A 20,642-nucleotide genomic window follows, 5' to 3' on the forward strand; every position below is an offset into this window, starting at 1 on the left:
ACTGAAATACACATATTGAGAATGGAATTAGAACTTCAAAGGGATGACCTGAAGGTTGCAGACGCAGGGGAAGCTCCATTGACACTAACAGAATTACCCCAACAGAGAAGCTAGCCTATTTCATTAGCAAGACTTCAAAGACAACTTATATAAGTCAGTATTTACGAAGAAAAAGAGAATTAGAAAAGGTTTGTCAGGATGCCAGCATAGATTAAAAGATTCAGGTGTTTCTAAATTTAATTTTAAGTCAATATTTGAATTGAGTTCAGCAAAATGATTTTTTTTTGTATTGCATTGATTCAACTATATATTGAAGTAAATTAACTAGACCACTTAAATATAATACATTTTAGACAGCAGAGTAGAAGAATAAGGTTGTTCGATACAGTTAGTGATTTTATGCGCACAGCATAAATAATATTGCTATTCATCTGAGATATATTCTGAGGTAACTATTTCACTAGAAATCTCCTTTAACTCCTTAACACTTGTCTCCTTTTTCTACCTCATCCCTAACTTTGCTAAGGTTTTTGTTCAACATGATATAGTGTAACTCCTGAGGAAAGAACCTTGTATGGCATATCAGTCACTTCATTTTTCTTCTGAAGCCTGGAAACAATTAGAACAAGATTTTTTGCTAAATTTATGAGGTTTATGACCAACTTTAGCTGCAAGCTGTAAATCTGGTGTGGATCAAGAGAGTGCCTTGATCCACACATTTTAAGAACAGTTAGAAGAAATAAATGCATGAAAAAATGACAAACATTTTCTTTTTCTTTGGAAGCAGAAATTGGATAACCCTAAAACAAATAACAAAACATGTCACTTTTAATCTATAAATTCTAAATCTTTCTATTATTTTTTCTTACTACTGAGTAAGAATGATATAAAAACACAATTAAATTAATTTTACAAAACTGGAACAGCCACACCTTATCATTGAACAAAACTTAATGCACTGAAGCCATTATCTTATTCTGTCATTAAGAACTACACTGATCCTCAAAAGTGTCAAAGCTAAGGATGACATGTTTGTACAATGATATAGAAAAAAAAAATCTTTAGTGTGAGAGTGGTGAAATACTGGAGCAGACTTTCAAGTGAGACAGCTTATGCTCCATTCCTGTCACTGTCCAAGAGACATTTGGACATTATCCTCATTGTGGTTAGCTCTGAAGTGATCAGGAAGTTGGACTTGATGATCTTTGAAGGTTAATTCCAACTGAAATATTCTACACTAATCTAAAATGTGCAGAAGGTTGCTGTGAAAAAAATCATATTTTCCATCCACAATTCACAAACCTTGCTATTATAGGTCTGTTCCACTTTTTGAACCGCCTGTATCTGTATTTTGAAACATAGGGAAAAAAAAATTGAATTTTAATTTTTCACTGAGTGTCATGGAAGACACTCAGTCCTCCTTGCCTTGTATGTATGAGACCATCAGATGAGAGATGCTGCAATGCTTCAGTTTATTTTTGTGCAGTTGTGTAGGAAACACCTGCACATCTACACCAGCGTTGTTTTGTACTTCACAGGTTCATTTGTTCATGTGTTATAGACTCTCTGTTTCCCTTGGAGAATTTGGATATTCACACATTTTTCAGAGATGCTCAGAAAGTTTAAGAGCTTCCATAAGTCAGTTTTGCTTGATTCATTTAGGGGGTAGATGTAGAAACCTGTCTACACTTCCTTGAGAATCATTAAAGAAGCTTTTGTTAAATTAATTGTCTGAGGATGAGAATTGCGCCTGAAATTGTGTTTTCTTTCAATTATCAGTAAGGTTTGAAAAGAATAGCACTGCTATTTATATGATCAGTATTTACATTGGGACAGATTAATTTTTCTGAAAGTGAAGAAATAATGTTTCTAATACCAAATAAAAATATTTTACAAATAAATACCTTCTCCAGGCAAGGATGACTTAATTTGCAAGTTACACTATAGAATAAAATACATCTAAGTGTGTAAATTAAGATCAAGTCAGATTGTGGTTTAATAGAGATACTATACTTCAGTTAATTTAAATGTACAACATTTAATGTATCTGCTAGTGGGAAAAATATTTGGGCTCTTCAAAACAGAACTGGGGAATCCTGTATTTTATCCCGATTAAGTTATTGATAATGACAGCAAGAGGTCAGTGTTCATTACTGCTGAAGAATGAACACTGAGTATATATTTTTTGTATTTCATTTCTTGGTTATTAATACTGAAATCAATTACCCTCTCTCATTCCTACAGTATATCTCAGTGCCAAATCCCTCTTCACTTTCCTTTGTGAAAATTGTATTATTTAGTCACACCAAAGATATTAGAGGGGATATAAGCATGTATAAACCAGCCAACAACACTGCAAGTGTCACCCAAATGGTTTGTTAATGAAATCTTTCTTGTATGCATACCACGGTTCAGCTGGAAACACTAAATGCACATTAGGGTTTCTGTGTGGAAAAATATAAATCAATTAAAGAAATATGGACACTGGAGATATTAAACAAAGCCAGTGACTTAATCTCTCTTTTAGCAGTTTGTGAAAGACTTCTTTAGTTCTCATCTCTCTGTGAATAGCTGGTTACTCACAAAACTGCTGTCTCAAGCAGAAACTATTAAGGAACTATATTGCAGCTGGATAATTAAGTGTCTTTATCTCTTTGTAAAGGGGCCATAACGCATTCTATTTCAGCTCACTAATGAGGACCACTTTATGGTATTCCTAAGTGATGTCTTTCAAATACACAGTGAATTGAAGTATTATTGTTGTTACCAGTCACTAAGGCCAGATTTATTGGGAAACAAACTTGATAACTGTTGATAATTTATTAGGTAGTAAATAATTATGCCCTGGAGAGGCTGAAAGCTCACTAAGTTAACATCATTTTCCAAGACCTAGTCCATTCCTGCAGCACTACAGGAGGGGAATTCTGCTTTAAATGATTTATTTAATAAGTACTTGGATAGCTTGAGTACTCTTGTTATGCCATTGTTTGCTTTTCTTACTGTACACTCTTAGTGGGGAGGAAAAAAGAGAAATATAATATTCTATTGGTGCTAAAACTTTTCTGTAAATGTTAATATGAGGCAACCAATTTGCTGAGCCTTTTCTCTTCCCTTCCCTACCTTCAAAATGTGGATCTGAAATTCTTGTATGTAATGACCCTTTGTGTTTCTAATGAATCTGAGACTATGCTAGTCCTTAGGCTGGCAGAATCAACTTAGCCCTGTTAACTGCATTTCAGTGTAGTTTGATAGTTGTGCTGAATTATATTAAGAGAGGTTTGCACATTCATTTGGACCTCCCACATGCAGTAAGTAGTATGCATGGAAATATGAAGGGCTAGGGTCTGATGGCAGAAAGACTATTTTTCTTTTGTCATTGCTCCTTGGGAACAAAATTCTTTTACTTCTCCATACATTCTAATGATTGTAGAACCACATAGTTAAGTCAATAAGGTAAGTCAAATTAAGGGACCTGTTCCAATGGAATTACATGCTTGTTAAAAAATGAATTCTGATAAACCCCCTCCTTAAAAACAAAAACCAAGACTTCTGCTGGATCTCATGTTACTTGACTCACTCTGGCTTTGGAGACCACCATCAACAGCACTGGGAAGAGCAGCACCACTCATTTAAATGATACAGCAGATTTATTTGGGGGTAATAATGAAATGCTCCCTGAAATATAAACTGAAAATGTTTGCTTATACTGCCATAAACTCTGAAAGTTCAAAGTAAGGTCAGCATTTTCCATTCCATTCAGTTGAGTGCACCCAAGGAAGGAGCACTAGAGTTCCGTTTCCTTCCAGTTTAAGTAACCATGAAGTTTAAGGTAAACTCACAAGTAAATCTTGAATGGAAAACTTGGGATTTGTTTCTTGACAATTATGAATGAAATTTAAAAAATATATAAATTATAGAATCTTATAAATTACTACAAATGAACAGAAAAAATAGAAAAATGTACCACAGTGTAATTCATGATGTGCTCAAGTACTGTGGAAAATATTTGAACCTGTGCCTGAAAAACTAAACAAAAAGGACTAAAAAAAAAAGGTGATAAAGAGTATAACACAGAGTCCACCAAGTATATTAGGTCTGCTTCAGATAGTGAAAAAATTGTAGTATGCAGTAGAAATGATTGGCTTTTTATGTATCTGAACAGACTGGAATCCAGGAAATACGCTATTCAAATCCTCCTTCCAGGTACAGAAACATGCCCTTACATGGCAATCATTTCAGTTTGTAGGCAATACCACTGTTATTTGGAGAGCAAATCTGCATTGGAGCATGACTTCAGTTTTGTGCTTGTTTCTGTGGCGCACAGAACATGTGCAGCATAACTGTGTTACTGAAGGGAATACTGGCATAACACACAGACCTGTTAGTTTGCAGTTCAACATATTTTCCCAAGCAAAGGTTGGTACCTGCAAGACTAGGCCACTGGAATGACACATTGTACCTCTGCTGTAAGTCAGCAAAGAAAGAGTGCCTGTAACTTTGAGTACTTCTCATCTTCAAAACAAAAATAATCTTCAACCTTTCTCTGTCAGATCTGTTTATACCTCCTGGTGCTAACTCTGTATGTGCATCGTGTGGGCCATGTTCCAGGTCTCCCCATTGGGGATATTTGACTGACATCTTTCTGATAACACTATCAAACTGTTCCCAATTAAATTGTTTGCAAGCTAGGTGCTATTTGCAATTTGAACTGGAAAGGCTGTGGAGCACAGCAGCTGCACACAAATGCCTGGAAAAGAGGTTAGTGATACAAGATATCCTCTGGAAGTGTAGGATTCCCCACTGTGTGTCTGGAACCATGACAAGATTAAGGCAAACTTTGAGTGCAGTGTGGATACTGATAGCAACTACCACACTGTAGTCCTTGAGTGACCCGGTCCTGGAATGCTGCAGCTGTAGGTAGAAAGACACCAGTTCACACGCTTCTCCTTCCCAATTTTTTAGAAGCTCCTCATCTGAGACAGTTTTTACGTGAGTTGCTTTTGACAAAGCAGCTAGAATTTAGGTAAAATATATTTACCAATAAGTTGTTGGAGAGAGACTTTTCCTTCTAAGATTAAAAACCTCAAAGAATATTTTTGCAAACGTCTTTTGGTTTGTATCGTGACTACCAAGTCTTATAAGAAAATTAGATTTGGGCAAACAAGACATTTATGCCATGAAAATAAAATAATTAAATAAGATGATGCAGAAATCTCTAAATATCTGTCCAAATAAATCAACATCATACATAAAAACAACAGCTGTCTTTCATTTACTAGCAGTATCATTGCAGGACACAGTACTCTAGTGATTAACTCAGTCCCAACTGATTTCAAAAATATGTCAGTTCAGTACTTAAATAATTTAGTAAGTATTAATGTGATTTATTGATTTGGTCCACACAATGAACTGCAGTTTGATATTCTTAATTATTTACAAGCTGCATTGTTTTTTCACTAAATATCTGAGAGACTTGAAAAACAGTGAATTAAGTACTCCATTATCCTAAAACAAACAAACAAACAAAAAAAAAAATACACACCAGAATTCTCAAAAAAAAAAAAAAAATCAATGAATTAATTTTGAAATATTATTTTCTGTTAGAATAAAATTAGAAAATTTTCATATATATAAGAAAAAGTATATGTATTATATATTTTATATTTTGCATTCCCAGAGGATGACTTTAGATTACCATATATTTCAGAAACTGTCTCCTCTTTAGAGTTAGTTGCTATTTCTTTATATTTGGGTAGAAAAACAGACTTCTTTTATTTGAGATAACTTTTAGGATCTAACTTACTAAGCACTCACTAGCAGTAGAGCCACTCAGCTCTGGCATCTCACAGCTCCTGGGTCAGCAGAAGCCATATTTATTTGGATTCCTGTCCTGTGAAGCTGCAGAGCAGCTACCCTGCCAGGGCTGTCGTATATACATGGGAGTAGGCATCTGGCAGACAACTGAGCACATATAGGAGATACCTGCTTTGTTACCTGGACTCAACCCATCACCAAAGGCTTTGAAGAAAAAAAAAATAGAGCCAAAGAACAGACAACTGAAAGAAATAGCTCCCCAGGTAGGGGAACATAGATAGTATAGACCAAGGAGAAAGTTTTTGGACTGAAAATTAAGCAGAAGTCTTTTGGGTATACAGTGAAATAGATTTATTTTGCTTGCTAATTAATCTTCTGTTCAGGAAAGCAGGTTTTTACACACAGGCATTGTGGCTTCGTAGGGGAATGATTTCATCACCAGTTTATTCATCCAGAAAAGGCAAAACAAAAAACCCCTCCAGGGCTCCAAATTTTGGCTATTCAGGTTTAAAAATTGTTTTAAAACCAGCTGTTCAGGTTTAAAAATTGTGATATTGTTTTACTTGAAATAGACTTATCTTTTCATGTAGATGCATAAACCTTTGAATAAATATAGTATCTGAAAATAGCTAAACTAACATTTGAAAATTCTGAAGAAAGTTAAGAAGTTTAAGCTGAACAAAGAAATTTAATGGCTACCTGAGTTGTTTTAAAGCTCTTTCCTTGAACCTTATTGCCTTTAAATATTTAGTCATACATTTACCATGAGTCAGCCAGGGTATATCAGTCATTGGATGTATGAAGGATTCTAGGCCTATGTAATATTGTACAAGGGCTGCTCCGAAAGTAATGCCTCCTATTGTATTATGTTGGCCCATAATGTCAGAAATAGTCTTGGTGATATGGAAGTAGAGGCTAAACCATCCTGCCAACGTTCCATTACATTTTGTTGCCATGTCACAAATGGCAGCAAAGGGGTAGTCTGACAAAATGGTCTCTGACATGGAACTGCATATGAAGTGAAGGTGTGTAATTTAATTCCTCCATGTGGAAAAAATTGCACCCACTGGCATTCATTGATACTGGCTAAATGTGTATGGAGACCAAACAGTGAATGTGAGCACAGTAAGGTGGTGTGTTTCAGCAGTGATGACAGTGGCTGCAGGTTACCTCTGCAGATTGTGTGGAAATTAGGCTCTTGTTCATTACTGGACAAAATGCATAGCTAATGGTGATGACTACATTGAAGAACGGTGTATTGTAGCTAACAATTTGCTCTATTAAACTGTGCTCCCTGTATCTGTTGTAGTTTCCATGGTAATAAATAGGAGACATTTCTTTTGAAGCATCCAACAAAAACAAACAAACAAACAAAAAAAACCAACAAAGCTTTTGAGCAATAGAGGTTATTTGGAAACTATGTGGAATATTGAGCTAGAAAAACAAAATTAAACATTAGAAAAAATATATTTTACCTTGGTAGTGCATTACCAGTGACATTCCTGAGTATTAATTTTCTGATAACTTCGGGCTCTTTCAAAAGTCTGATCAGTTTAGGAGAGCTTAACTTTGTGCTGGTCTTACTAAATGTATTGTGCTACAACAAGTAACAGCCCTACATCTAATTTTCTGGGAGAGAGATCACAGACACCTAAAGAAAGCTGTCTTCTCCTGGCTAGAGTGGGTCAAGTGCATGAAACACACAGTTGTAAAATAATGGAGTTGCTTAGTCTATAGGGAATTACCACATCTGCTCTGTGTGGTCTCCAGTATTTCAGATGGCTGATACTGAAGGGAAGGAAGAAACTGAGTGTACGCAAGGCATTTATTTGTTCCTGTCACTTTCTACTCCGATGTCAACAGAAGTTTTGTTGTTTACTCTAGTCTCTAGGCAAAAGGTAAAAATATTTTTCTGGATATTCAGTTCCTGAGAAAATTATTTTCAAATCTAATTCTAATTCATTTGAAATTGAAATCTTATTTCATTTTTAAAGTCAGATAATATAAACTTTTTGAAATAATCCTTAAATTTTTGTCTAACTTTCAGTTAAAAACCAAATTCAAATCTTAATATCCCTGAGTGACTCTGAAGTGTTTTGCAATGTGTATGTTATGGTAAAATAGAAGTAAGATGATATTTCCACATATATTATACATATTATAATGTAAGTAGTTAAAACTGAAGGAAATGAAGATTCTGCCTCAGTAAAATAAAATATATTTTTAGACAAGAGAAACTAATGTCTGCAGTTGAAACACCAGTATTAGGGAAATTCAGGCTGGGAAGAATGGATTTAGTCTAAAGCCCCTTGAAATCAATGAGAGGTTTTGCTTTAAATTCTCTGGGATTTGGCTGCAGCCCCAAGTAATTATTCAAGCTGGACTTTGGCCCTGATGCTAACACCATCTGCATACGGAAAATACTGTGAAATCTTGAATTAACGTGAGTCACGAAGACCTCACTCCTATGATTTATTTAAAACCTGACACTTTCATGCACTGTTCTGTATGCCTTGCTGAGGGCCTCATTTTCTGCCATCTCACAGGTATCACCTACTGCATTGCTAGCACTGCCTTTCTTTTCCAAGTTCTGAAGTAGTTGATTTTCCAAATGAAGTTTACTCGCAAGTATCTTAAACTAGTTTTGTTTTTATCAGTGGTGTTGGATAAAAACAATAAGCACAAAATATGCATGGGAAGGGGAAAATAAGAGGATTTTGCTTTTGTCTGTAACTAGAGAGTAGTATAGTCTTACAGTTCAAGTCTAGACTTGTTGTTTTTCCATTTTTGCCTTTTTACAAAACCACCAGGGCAAAACTCTTTAACGTTTTTCTTCCTCAGTTTCTGCATCTGTTTAAGGATATAAACACCAAATAATCTTGCAGAAATTTTCCATTCTAATATATTGCTTTGAAGTGTTCACAGGTGAATTAGTATAACAACCTGCAAAGCAAACTCTCTTATGGCCCAGATTGTCCCACACGGAGCAAGACTGTTGCTCTTTTGCACACCATAATCATTAACACCAGATCTACAGTATGGACCACTTCATTGAGAGTGAATAAGACATTGTATTTTTATAACTCAAATTTTCAAGTAAAAGAATGAATAAATAAAGATCTGTGTCACTAGAAAATGAGTGTGTCTGAAGGAATTAAATTTTGTTTCCTTATTGAAGGGATTAATGAAGTGCTGGTCTGAGCAATATACAGCACTTATAGACATGTTTAATTTAAGAATCTGAGTAGGCTGATGGATTTCTATGGGAATACCGATGTGCTTAAAGTATGTGTTGTTGGAATGAAATCATATTTTTCAGTATCGTGTGGGGTCAGACCATTTTTGTATGTGAAAGTGAAAGGAACGCTCTCAGACGACACTCCTTCTACAGGGAATCTCCTGGATCTTAAAAACTAGGATCCTCAAATACTTCCCCCTGATTTCTCAGCCTGGACTGTGTACATAGTTCATTCTGAAAGTAATACTTCCTATTTATTGCCGTGAAAACTACAAATAAAAGGGCACAGTAACAGTGTTTGATAGATCAAGTTCTCAGCTGCAGTACACTCTTTTACAGTATAGTCACCACCACTGGATATCTATTTTGGAAGAGTGATTAATTTTTGCTAGCCTGCATGCTATACTTGTCTACATGTGTACCAATGAAGGTGACCTGCTGTCACTGCTGCTAAAACACACCTACCTCACTGTGCTCACATACACTGTTTGGTCTCTGTAAATCTTCAGCGAGCATCAATGACTGTCAGTGGGTGCAGTCTTTTTGACTTGAAGGAATTCAGTTCCACACCTTTGCTCCAAACACACTTCCATGTCAGACTGCCCCTCTGCTGCCATCGGTCACATGGCAACAAAATGTAATGTAATACTGGTGGGAAGGTCCATCCTCTACTGCCATACCACCAACATTCATCTCTGATGTTGTGGGCCAACATAATAAAACAGGAGGCATTACTTTTGGAACAGCCCTCATAAGTAGTCTGTGACATGCAGGATCAATATCTGCACTGGTGTTCCATTATTAATTGTTTTCCTGTTCTGAGTCATAAAAAGACTAAACACGACTCTAAATACTGACTTCAGGAGTGCCCTTTTTTCTTTTTTTCCTCTAGGCAGTGTCAAGCAGCATATATGTAGATCTGAAACTCATGAAATCATTCCCTTGACTTAAGCAAACGACTCCCCTTCTACAAGCCCCAAGGCTCCTCAAAAGGTAGCGCTTCATCAAGAATAGGCATAGCCCATCTCCTTCCAGACTTTGTATTGCTCTCTCAGGTGAAATCTGTCTTGGAACAGCACTGAACAAGCTTGTCCACCTCCTCATGCTGCTGCTGGAGTGTTCTTTGATAACCTCCCAGATACAGCTTCAGTCAGACACAACACGTGAAGCTGCACAGTCATTTCTTTTCAGAAGAGATCTGCCCTGTAGACAGGATTCTCTATTTTGCTATTTACATCATGACTTGTTTCTGCTGGTGCCTACTGTGCCATCTGTCTGAAAGATTCATTATAGTTCTTTAATAGAATTTACTGAATTACTAAGGAGTACAATATAGTTAATACTGTGAATATTTAAAGTGAATACAATATGCAAAAGTGAGTTTCTTTCATACAAAACCATTTAAGATTACTGTTGTAACTTATACTACTGTATTTTTCTCTGTTTTGCAGTTTTACTTAAGAATGCAAAGAAGGAGGAAGAAAGGCCTTTCAGAGACTGTGCAGATGTATACCAATCTGGTTTTAACAAAAGTGGCGTCTATACTATTTATATTAACAACGTGTCTGATCCTAAAAAGGTGAGACAAATGTATGATTTATTTTCATTTTTGTTAATGGGATGTTACCCTGACCTTAAAAGGAGCGTTTGGAGCCTTTATGGAAGTTCTCATTCTTCAAACTACTGCACTGAAACAAATAAACCTGGTTGTATTCAAACTTGAAAAAAAAAATCCACCAACAATGGAATGAGGAAAATGATAAAGTGTATTATTCCAGACATTCTTCTTTCTCACTGACATAAAATCACTCCAAAATTCCAACATACACTCAAGAGTTGACTCACTTCCTCCCACTCAGCAAGGTCAGTTGAATCCGTCTATGACCACAAATAAGTCTGCAATGAGGCATAGAAGATTACATCTTCTATTGTAAACTTACTTTCTTCTATTATATTATATTCTTTCATAAAATGCTGTAACAAAGAAGCTGATGAGGAGATGCTATAGTAGCAGAGAAAGAAATAGAATAATTAATGAATTTAAATGTAAAGATTTATAGAATTTGTACTTTTCTTGTGTGAAGAAAGGAAGAATATGTTTGGCTGTAGAGAACACATGAAATATTAGCACTGTTTGAAATGAAGTATCCTGTATTTTCTTGTCCTCTGAAGAGATATTTGGGAGCCTTTTTGGATGAAAATGAAACATTAGTCTATAAAGAAGGCTATTTCTAGAATGCTTTTGGGACTGAGCCAGATGAAGCTAAGAAGGTGAATGAATAGGCTAAGGCTAATTTATACAGGAAGAAAGAATGGCTTGTCCCTCTGACAGGGCACTACTTAGAGCAGCCCCACCATAGCTATGGGCTGGTTATCTGCCAGAGAAAAGTGGAGTGTCATCCAGCAAGTGGGTTGGACAGAAGTAAGGGAACTATTATCTTTCTGGTAATTTTATTCTTACTGCAGTGAAAAGATGACCCTGCAAACAAAAGAACATAATAACAAACATTACCAAAGTAACTCTGTAAAGGCAATTTATAATGATCCTAAGATATGTAAAATTTATTTCTATAGTGAATTGGGCTTTGGATGCCACTTGGAAGCCTCTGAATGTCAACGCATCTGAGCAACTAGAGTTCATTAAACCATGATCACAGTTGGAGAGGGAGAGTGCTTTGGGCAAAGGCCAGTATAGTTCTGATGAATATGAATGGACATGATATGAAATGCAGAGGCACCTTTAAGCATTACTGATCAGGATGAGAACAAAAGTGGTTCCATAGAAGCTGTTGATGTCAAAACTGAGATGTTACATTAAAGTCAGAATTGCAAGTACAAACTGGATTTACTTAGACTTTTAATTAAAGTTCTAGAATTTGAACTGCAATGAAATCAGTAGCAACTCAAAAGCACTGTTGCACTGGTATATTTATCCTAAGTACACTTCACTGACAATGCAAGCACAATGACACTATGGAAGCTACTCAGTGTTCGTACTTACATCACTGTTTGCAGGCTGTTGTCAATCAGTACAAGTAGCACAGTTCAGCTGGTATCATTGTATTACTTCTTTTTCCTGGAGGCTTCCTGTTCAGTAAGAGCCTGTGAGAATGTGTGTATTTTGTGGGAGTTTCTGCTAGCACCTGTTTCTGTCTTGCCCTAGTGATAACACATCAAGAGCTGATCCAGTGCACGTTCATGTCAGCCAAGTGAGAGGTCTAATTGCTTTAGCAGATGTTCTTTTTCAGACATTATGATTGTATTAACAGTCTGCAAGGTAGTGCTGTGCAGAGGTAGCTGAACCTACTCCAGCTGCGATAGCTTCTAAATCAGATCAGCGCCTCACTGTGGCAGGACTAATTAGCCCAGAGGTAGCACCATGCTGACACGATTAGATTGCTCTGGGACTCAAGCGAATATCCTGATATGAATTCTATTGAGACATACCATTTGTTTAAAGCAGGCTCGGTCATCTGGATTACCACAACTGGAATGCACAATTCCTACATTGCTGAAGTATCCTTATATTGTTGCCCTCTGTAATATCTGCAGCCACCAGCAGTTCTAATAATTTTGCTCTTTATATCTTCCTATATTCATAGAAAATTGTCCTTCATGCTTACAGCTCCATAACATTTATATGCCTCATTTTTATATGCTTAAAGAAACAGCTTGTATTTTTCTTTCATGCCTCTAGCTTCAACAGCTCATTGACTTAAATGTTTTCCAACCCTATATTAAAAATAAGTTATTCATTTCTGATGAAAATGATCTAAATATTATTCCATATTTTTGAGATGAGCAAAAGTTTGCTTAAAATATTAAGCTAATTAAGTGACTTACTTTGTTGTGTGTGTGTGTGTGCAGTGCTTAATGGTGTTGATAAAAAAATGTCCCTTGGTCATAGTGGCAAAGGCAAGAATCCTGTCAAGGCTGTACACAGGTAGAGTCAGCTACTGGGGAAAGAGGCTGATGAGGACAGAAGGGGTAATGAGAGTGAGGTCATTGCTGTTATGGGAGCTGGAGGAAGCTAAGGGGACAGCCCTGAGTGTTTGCAACATCTCCATATCCTACCATGTTTCACTATGGTTCTACTCTAACAACTCCCAAAGTCATCACAAGGATGATTTCTATAAACTTCTGTGTGTTGCACTGAAAATATCGTGTTAAATTTCTAGTGGGGTCTGTCTATTTGTGTACTTACAACTCTGCAAAAAATCTGCACTGCCATGAATTCTGTCTTCACCTCTCTGCTCTGCTTTCTGCCTGTGGACTTTCTACTGGCTTCACATCCACGACCTCTCTGAGTGTATCTGCCAGAACTTTAACACATTAACTATATGCAGGCTGCATGCAGGGTGGAATCTGTGGTTCTTGCTTTGTTACTGCCAGCCTTGGTTTCTGTATTCTCGAATGTCTGATCTTGACCTTGTTGCTACAAATTTACAGTGTAGACTTGTGAAGTGCTTAGTATGGAAGCATTTAAAGTAGAGTGTAAGGTAATCTCACTAGTTTTGTTTACGGTAGAATTACACTGATCTCTACATTATTATTATTATACTTTTTTATATATATAAATCATTTAATCCATAATGGCAACTTATGTGCAAATAATTCCCTGTATGCTTTTTAATAGCTTGGGTATTCTTACTCATGCATTTGAGGAAGGTAGCAATTAAATGCATTAAATACTCTTTTAATTTAAACCATATTCCATTTATTTATTTATTTATTGGTGATAAACTCAGAATGCAGAGATGGATAAAAATTCTACATTAATTTTCTTCATCATTTTCTTTGTTTGCTAGAGGATTAAACATCAGAACATGCTAAAAGTTGTTTAATGGTTGAGTGATATGACCTTGCCTGGGACAGAAGCCAGCCCAGGACATTTGTTACCTAGAACTGTGCACAGCAAACCTCTAAAAGGTGCTTGGCACCCCGTTAGAAAGGCAGATGTTTGTGTCTACCAACATAGAATGGGCCAGACCACGCGACGACAGCTGCTGTAAATCTTTCACTCTGCAGTTTTCTCTTTTAATCTGCTTTATTATTTAGAATTCAAGTATTTTAATCGCTATTTTGTTATTATTTAGAATAAAAAGACTTGAATTTATTATGTTTGTGTGTGTGTGTGTGTGTCTTTAAAATGAGTAGTCAGTACAGATGAGTATTTAATACTTTAAAAATTGAAGAAGATTCGTGGGAGCTTTAAATAACTCGTTAACAAAGTGAATCCATCATTTAGAAATTCTCACTGTAAATCAGATTAAGAAATTAAATCTTATAGATAAATGTTTTGATTCTCACTGTCTTCCCTGAACAAAGAATAGGGCCAAAATATTTGTAAAAATATTGTGGGTTTTCTTGTGGTTACCCTAATTGAAGTTCACATATTTGCACTATTCAGTATTCTATTTCCTTTCTGAACCTACACACAAGGTCTTAGACTTCTCTTGTCATGCCTGGAGCAAAAATTGAAACAAAAGTACTTGCACAGCATTACTATTACAATGGTTATGAGAAGGAGAGATTTAAATTGTTTCGCCTGAGGGTGGAATATATTTCTCTAGTCAAATGAGAGATATTATGAATTGGATACTAAACTTTGATTTGGTAAAGCAACTTAAAGTTCTTAGTTGCTGTCCAGTGCTGTCTTGCTGATGTGAATGTCAAAAGCTAAACTGACAGATGGCATCTCTTCCACCTTCTCACATATTAACAACTTTCTTAAAAAAGGAAATATAGCTATAAAAGCACACATTCAAGTGAAAATTAGAATAGCTACAGTGCCACACTGGGGTTGATCAGTACTTAGGAATGAAAATCAGGAAATTTTGCTTCAATTAGTAGCACTAAGAAACTTAGTTGGATCTTAAAATTGTATCATACAACAATAAATGCTATCACTACATACCAAGTAAAGAGAATGTATAAGTAGTATTTCTAATTTTTCATGATGTGTTGCCTGTATTTTTGAAAAAAAGTTTCTGTAAGAGTGAAAACTGAATAAAAAATAAATATCCATTTAAATTATTACGTGAATTATTTAAGATTGTTAGTGGATTTCAGTTAAAACCATGTACTTACATCAAGCTTGAGTAAAATTCTTATATTGTTAAATTATCCTTAATACACAGAATTTCAATAACTAGCAGATTTTTTTTAGCGCAGTAATGGCAGGTTATGACATTAGATGTTCAGTATGTCTTAGTGTGGTAAGATATCTGCAGTTGATCCTGTTCCTATGTTCTCCAGCATTGCTAAGGAGGCTTTGACTGAGACCAATTGTCTGTGTTTACAGATACTGTCTGACACAGATACATTGCACCACAAAGCAAAACAGATTAATCTAATCTGTGCTACATTTAGGACTCCTTGACCTGGTATCTTCTGTGATAATTCCTGATGATTCTTTGCAATTATTTAGCAATATTACTAAAAGCCATAGAAAACATTGTTATCACTGAAAAATACACCTCTTTGTTTAGAGGAAGGTAGTTGTTTTAGGGGATCTATAAAGTAGACGAGGAATGTAGAGGAAGTGTGTAGAGGACAACTGATGGTGCTGAGGAGATATTCATGGATGATTTTCTGAATGAACATAAGACTTTACTGAATGAATTATATTGAACATATATTGGGTCTGAGCATGCTGCCAAAGGCATAAAGAATGAATCCATAGGGAAACAGGCTTCCATAATTCCATTATTCGCATTTTCCATCTCTAAAATGACAGGACTCTAATGCAAGTATCTCTCTTTTTTTGGGGTTTTTTTGGGTGTTTTTTTTTTTTTTTTTTTTTTTGTTACTGCACAGGTCTTTTGCAATATGGAAATCGCTGGAGGAGGATGGACAGTTATACAGCACCGAGAAGATGGGAGTCTGGATTTCCAAAAAGGATGGAAAGAATACAAAATGGTAAGGTAAAAAATGTGGAATAGCTGTACATTCATAGAAAAGAGACTTCAGATAGTACTTCTTATTGTCTAAGGCAAATAGTTTTGTCTATAATGGTGTTATGTAGTCCTGTAGTCTTTTATGAACTACTTTTTTAATGACTATTACTATTTAAAGTCATAATATTCTTTTTATTATTCAGTTCACTGAATATTGTTTTGTAAGAATTAGGATTTCTGTCAGTTCAGTTACTGGGATTAAAATGAGATGATGTCCAGACACATACAGTACAGAATGTTACTGTCTTGTCTGTGCCTTGGTTTGGAATTGCTGTGACATTGATGGTTAATGAGGATGTGCTGATATTCCTAATGTGTGGATGTCTTCAACTAAGGGAAATTCCTTCAGAATTTGGAGCTTCTGAGATAGGGATGAAGAGTCTTACTGAGGTTTAACCCAAGCCATACAGCAACTCAGCCAAATAACACAATGTACTAGAAATGTTGATACTTCAAATGGAATTAAAGGACAATAAATAACTTACCAAATTACAGATAATATTACATAAGCTAGTTAGTTTACCATTGCCAACTTAAAAAAAATTACTCCAGTCTAAATAATTTCTGAGCTTCTCACTCATTCCCTGATCAAACTTTTTCATGGAGTTTCTTTCCTCAAGTCCCTGAGAACTGGATTTAATTTCCAAGACATTCTCAGTGAAGTTTGCAGAATGGTGTTATCAGCTCAGAAGAGGAAAATCTTTTTTCCAACAGTTTTCCAAAGCTACCATATGGAAAAAGTATTTAAAATGCTTAAAAAAGAATAAGATCCAGTCTGTAATAATTTAAATGGGAAAAAGTTCTGTTGCAGAATCATTACAGAAAAAATAAATAAATAAAAGGAATGTCAGATTATTTAACCAAAATATCATTTTGGATCTAAGGATGCTTTGTTTTCAGTATTTTTATATAACTAGAAAATATAAATTTTATGGAAAAATTCACCATTCTTGACATCAGAACTTGCCTACAACAAATTACCTGATGATATAATCTGTTTCATAATATACATGAAATAAAATTAATATTGAAATGACAGATATTTTTGAATGAATTTTCAAAATTGCACATAATTTTTTAGAAATTGTAATGAAAGAAAATGAGACTGTTTGGAGTCTTAATTAGACTGTTAGACTAATTATACTCCAAAAAGACTGTTATACTCAATTTGATTTGGGATGAAATAAAATGCAAAACATAATTTTCTAGGTGTTGATTCTGATATTTTAACATTATACCAGACTTACTTAGGAAGAGGTAAGAATTCCAGCTTGCTCTCTACATATGCTTTGTTTTAATTTGTACATGCCACATGAATTATAGAGATTTTCTTGTGTATTTTCTCCTTTGTTTTCTCTTAGACCACCTTTTTTTCTTTTTTCTTTTTTTTTTCTTTTTTTTTTTTATCCACTACTACAGTATGAACCTGTTCAGAATTGGATTATGGGGATTTTGTCTAGTTCAAGCAGTCTGAATTCATGCTCATTTTCTTTATGGGTACTATAATCTTCTAGTAGATAGCTCACTTTTGTAGTTTTGGACTTTACTGATAAGTATCTCATAAATCATGAAAAAAGTTGGTATTTAACTTTATCTCTGGTTCTACCAAAGTAATTACCCAAGGCCTCTATCTGTCATTATCTTACCCCATCAAATAAATGTTGGACAGTTGAAGTTGGTAGAAGAGACTGGAGATTACTGTAATGCGAAGGAGTCTGAGCTTCAACATAAGAGCACTACTGACTTAGTTCCACATTTTTATTTTTTTTCAGTGTGGGTGTGCAGTAATTGTTAGATCACTTCACAGCTCCTTTCTAACAGATCTACCTACTTTTACTTCTAATGAAACCCCAGTGCCATTGTAGAAGCAGTGATTCTTAAGATGTGCTCAGATATAGTTTCTAGATTTTCTAAGACATGTTTCCTGTGCTTTTATCTCACTATGGCATCTAACTTAACAGAACTAAGCATTAATATGATGATGTAACAGCAATAATAAATCTCTGGGGATAAGTTTACCTTCAGTGGATTTGATATGAGAAAAGACTCTCAAAAACAGTGGAAAGTTTTGTTACAAGCAAGTACTGAATGCCAGCTTCAACACTGGGCTAAGAATCTCAGGTCACCAGCCTGTAGTACTACTAGCATCCTCATAAATTTCTGTCTCCTCTAATTTTATGAGACTTTTGCATATTTTCTCTAACCCTGTCTTGAGATCCTTATGACAGTAAGCTCTGTAAGGATATACATGAGACGTTGTCTGTGAAGGTGATTGACAACACTGCTGATTACACGAGTTACCCAGCACTCTTCCACCCTGCTGAAAAACCTTAAGGTAATCACTGTCTTTGACTCAGTTTCACACTGGTGGCCCCAGGATTTTGGAATTTAGTTCCTGTTCATTATATTCCACAGACATAAACGCATGAAATATTTCAATAGAGAGATAAAGGAGCCATAAATACTTCAAAATTAGAAAATACACAACTCAATCTATACTTCAGTCACTACAAAGTAAGTGATAGCAGTGCTACAAACTTTCTCCTTCTTTTAGCTCCAATTTTACTCATATCCAGTCCCCACTCTGGAAAACAAAGTTACACTTTCTTTGGTATCTAAAACATTAGCTGACGAATAAAACTCTTAATCAGATCTTCTCTGTTATCTTCTTTCTTATTGGCATAAGATCTTACCAGTTAATTTTTTACATCAGTCATATGCTATTCAGTGTAGTTTGTGCCTTTGCTCTTAAGAACTTATTTTTGAATACAAACTCTCCTATCAGTTTTATAAATTCAGGTATACAAATTTGAAGAAATTCTGAGGAAGTCCTTTGAATTCCATCTCCTGTCTTTTTCTTATTAGTATTTACTATACCTGCTCTTTCATGTTTTACAGTGAATTTTTCACATTACGTCTTATCAGAAATATTTAAAGATAAGTATCAGATAATTCCTTTAACAACTGCAGCCAGGATCATCCTAAAGCAGGTTTCTGCCATTTTCCACATTTCCTTGTTTGAAGTAGGAGTCAGAGTTTTAACTTCCAGAAAGATAATGTCTTTAAAAAATAAAAATAAAAAATAGCTCACCTAAGCAGTTTTTCATCTGAGAAGAATTTTTGTCTGACTGCTGTTCTGAGCAGTCTTTGGATCATCTTCTCCTTCCTTAGTGTCTTAGTAAAACAGATCTGAGGGGAAGAATTGCTGGTTCCAATTAGATTGTTTATCTGATCTATTTATCTATCTTGTACCTGCCTATCTATCTGTCTAATTGGAGGCATATCTTATGACTTCGGTAGGAAAAGATTTATTTTTTCCCTGACAGTAATGTGAAGAACTATATAAATTACATTGCAGTATAAGCATGTTTCTTCCCCAAAACAATGAAGAACTTAAGAATTACAGGGTCACAGAATCATTAAAGTTGGAAAAGACAACTAAAATAGTCAAGTCCAGCTGTCAACGCACCACAACCATGCACACTAAATCTTGTCCCTCACTGTCACATCTCCATGTTTCTTGAACATCTCCAGTGACTCCACCCTGGCAGGTTGTTCAAATGCTTGACCATTCACTCACTGCAAAAATTTTTCATAATATGCAACTTGAACCTCGCCTTGCACAATTTGAGTCCACTACCTCTCATTTTATTGCTAGTGACCTGGGAGAAAAGTCTGACTACGGTGCAACAACTTCCTTTCAGTTAGTTGTAGAGATCTTTAGTGTCTTCTCTGAGGCTTCTCTTCTTCAGAACAAGAATGGGCCTGGATGAAGGAAAAAAACATCCTCAGAAAAGGCAGAAGGCATGCTGCTTCTTTACTAGGAAACAACAACAAGAACAAGATGAGTTGGTTGGTGTTGTTTAATGGATAAGCCCTTGAGAGAGGAATGCAAGGGGATAAAAAAGTTATGCTTAGGACATGAATAATTTCATAACATACAGGCACAAATACATTTCTTACAAATACTACATTTCAAAGTCATGAATTATAAATTGTCTGCATCTGAAAAAAATCATTACTTCAAGCATGTGGAATATATGACATGGAAGTAATTTGCTTCTTTCAAACACTTGCCAAGTAATTTGGATATAAGGAAATGACTTATAGTGACAGCAATGTGTATTATGTTATCCTGTTAGTAACGCCTTCCACAGATACACACTCATCTTTGATAAAGAACTGTATGTCACACTACTTTATTAAAAAGCCACTTCTGACTGGAACTGCTACTCAGATAATTATAATAATAATTGTCACTATCATCAGTCTTGCAAAAAGAGACAGGATATTCTTTGCATCTTCTGAGGTTTAGTGTGTCCAGTAGAGGCATGTTCTTGAAACTATTTAGTTCTGACCAAGGTGTTTCTACCACTTGATCTAAGGGAGCAAGAATGAAATCAGTTTTGCTTCAGAGAGCTTTGGATACCTAGACTAGGCAGCAAAGATGTTACCACACAAGAAAGCATCTTCTTTACCTTTTGGAATATTTTCAGATGAAAAATTAAACATAGTATTGTGCAGTTGTGTTTTGACTATGCTATAATGAGCACTCTTTACTTTTATTGAGACTTTCTAACTAAAAGATGGGCATGCTGTTTTACAAGACCCTGTGGGTATTTTCAGATGTT

General features: G+C 35.4%; 1 protein-coding gene across 1 annotated transcript in view; it reads left to right on the forward strand.

The window, feature by feature from the left end:
* ANGPT1 (angiopoietin 1) overlaps window positions 1–20,642 on the forward strand; it is a 154,508-nt gene that overhangs the window by 89,748 nt on the left and 44,118 nt on the right. The window contains exons 5-6 of the mRNA XM_065752965.1: window positions 10,504–10,631; window positions 15,872–15,973. Of these exons, the coding sequence (XP_065609037.1) occupies window positions 10,504–10,631; window positions 15,872–15,973 (230 nt within the window). The remainder of the gene's footprint in view (window positions 1–10,503; window positions 10,632–15,871; window positions 15,974–20,642) is intronic.

This window comes from Cyrtonyx montezumae, unplaced genomic scaffold (genome assembly GCF_038088225.1).
Source record: "Cyrtonyx montezumae isolate F1298 unplaced genomic scaffold, pur_monq_1.0 scaffold_8, whole genome shotgun sequence".
Lineage (NCBI taxonomy): Eukaryota > Metazoa > Chordata > Aves > Galliformes > Odontophoridae > Cyrtonyx > Cyrtonyx montezumae.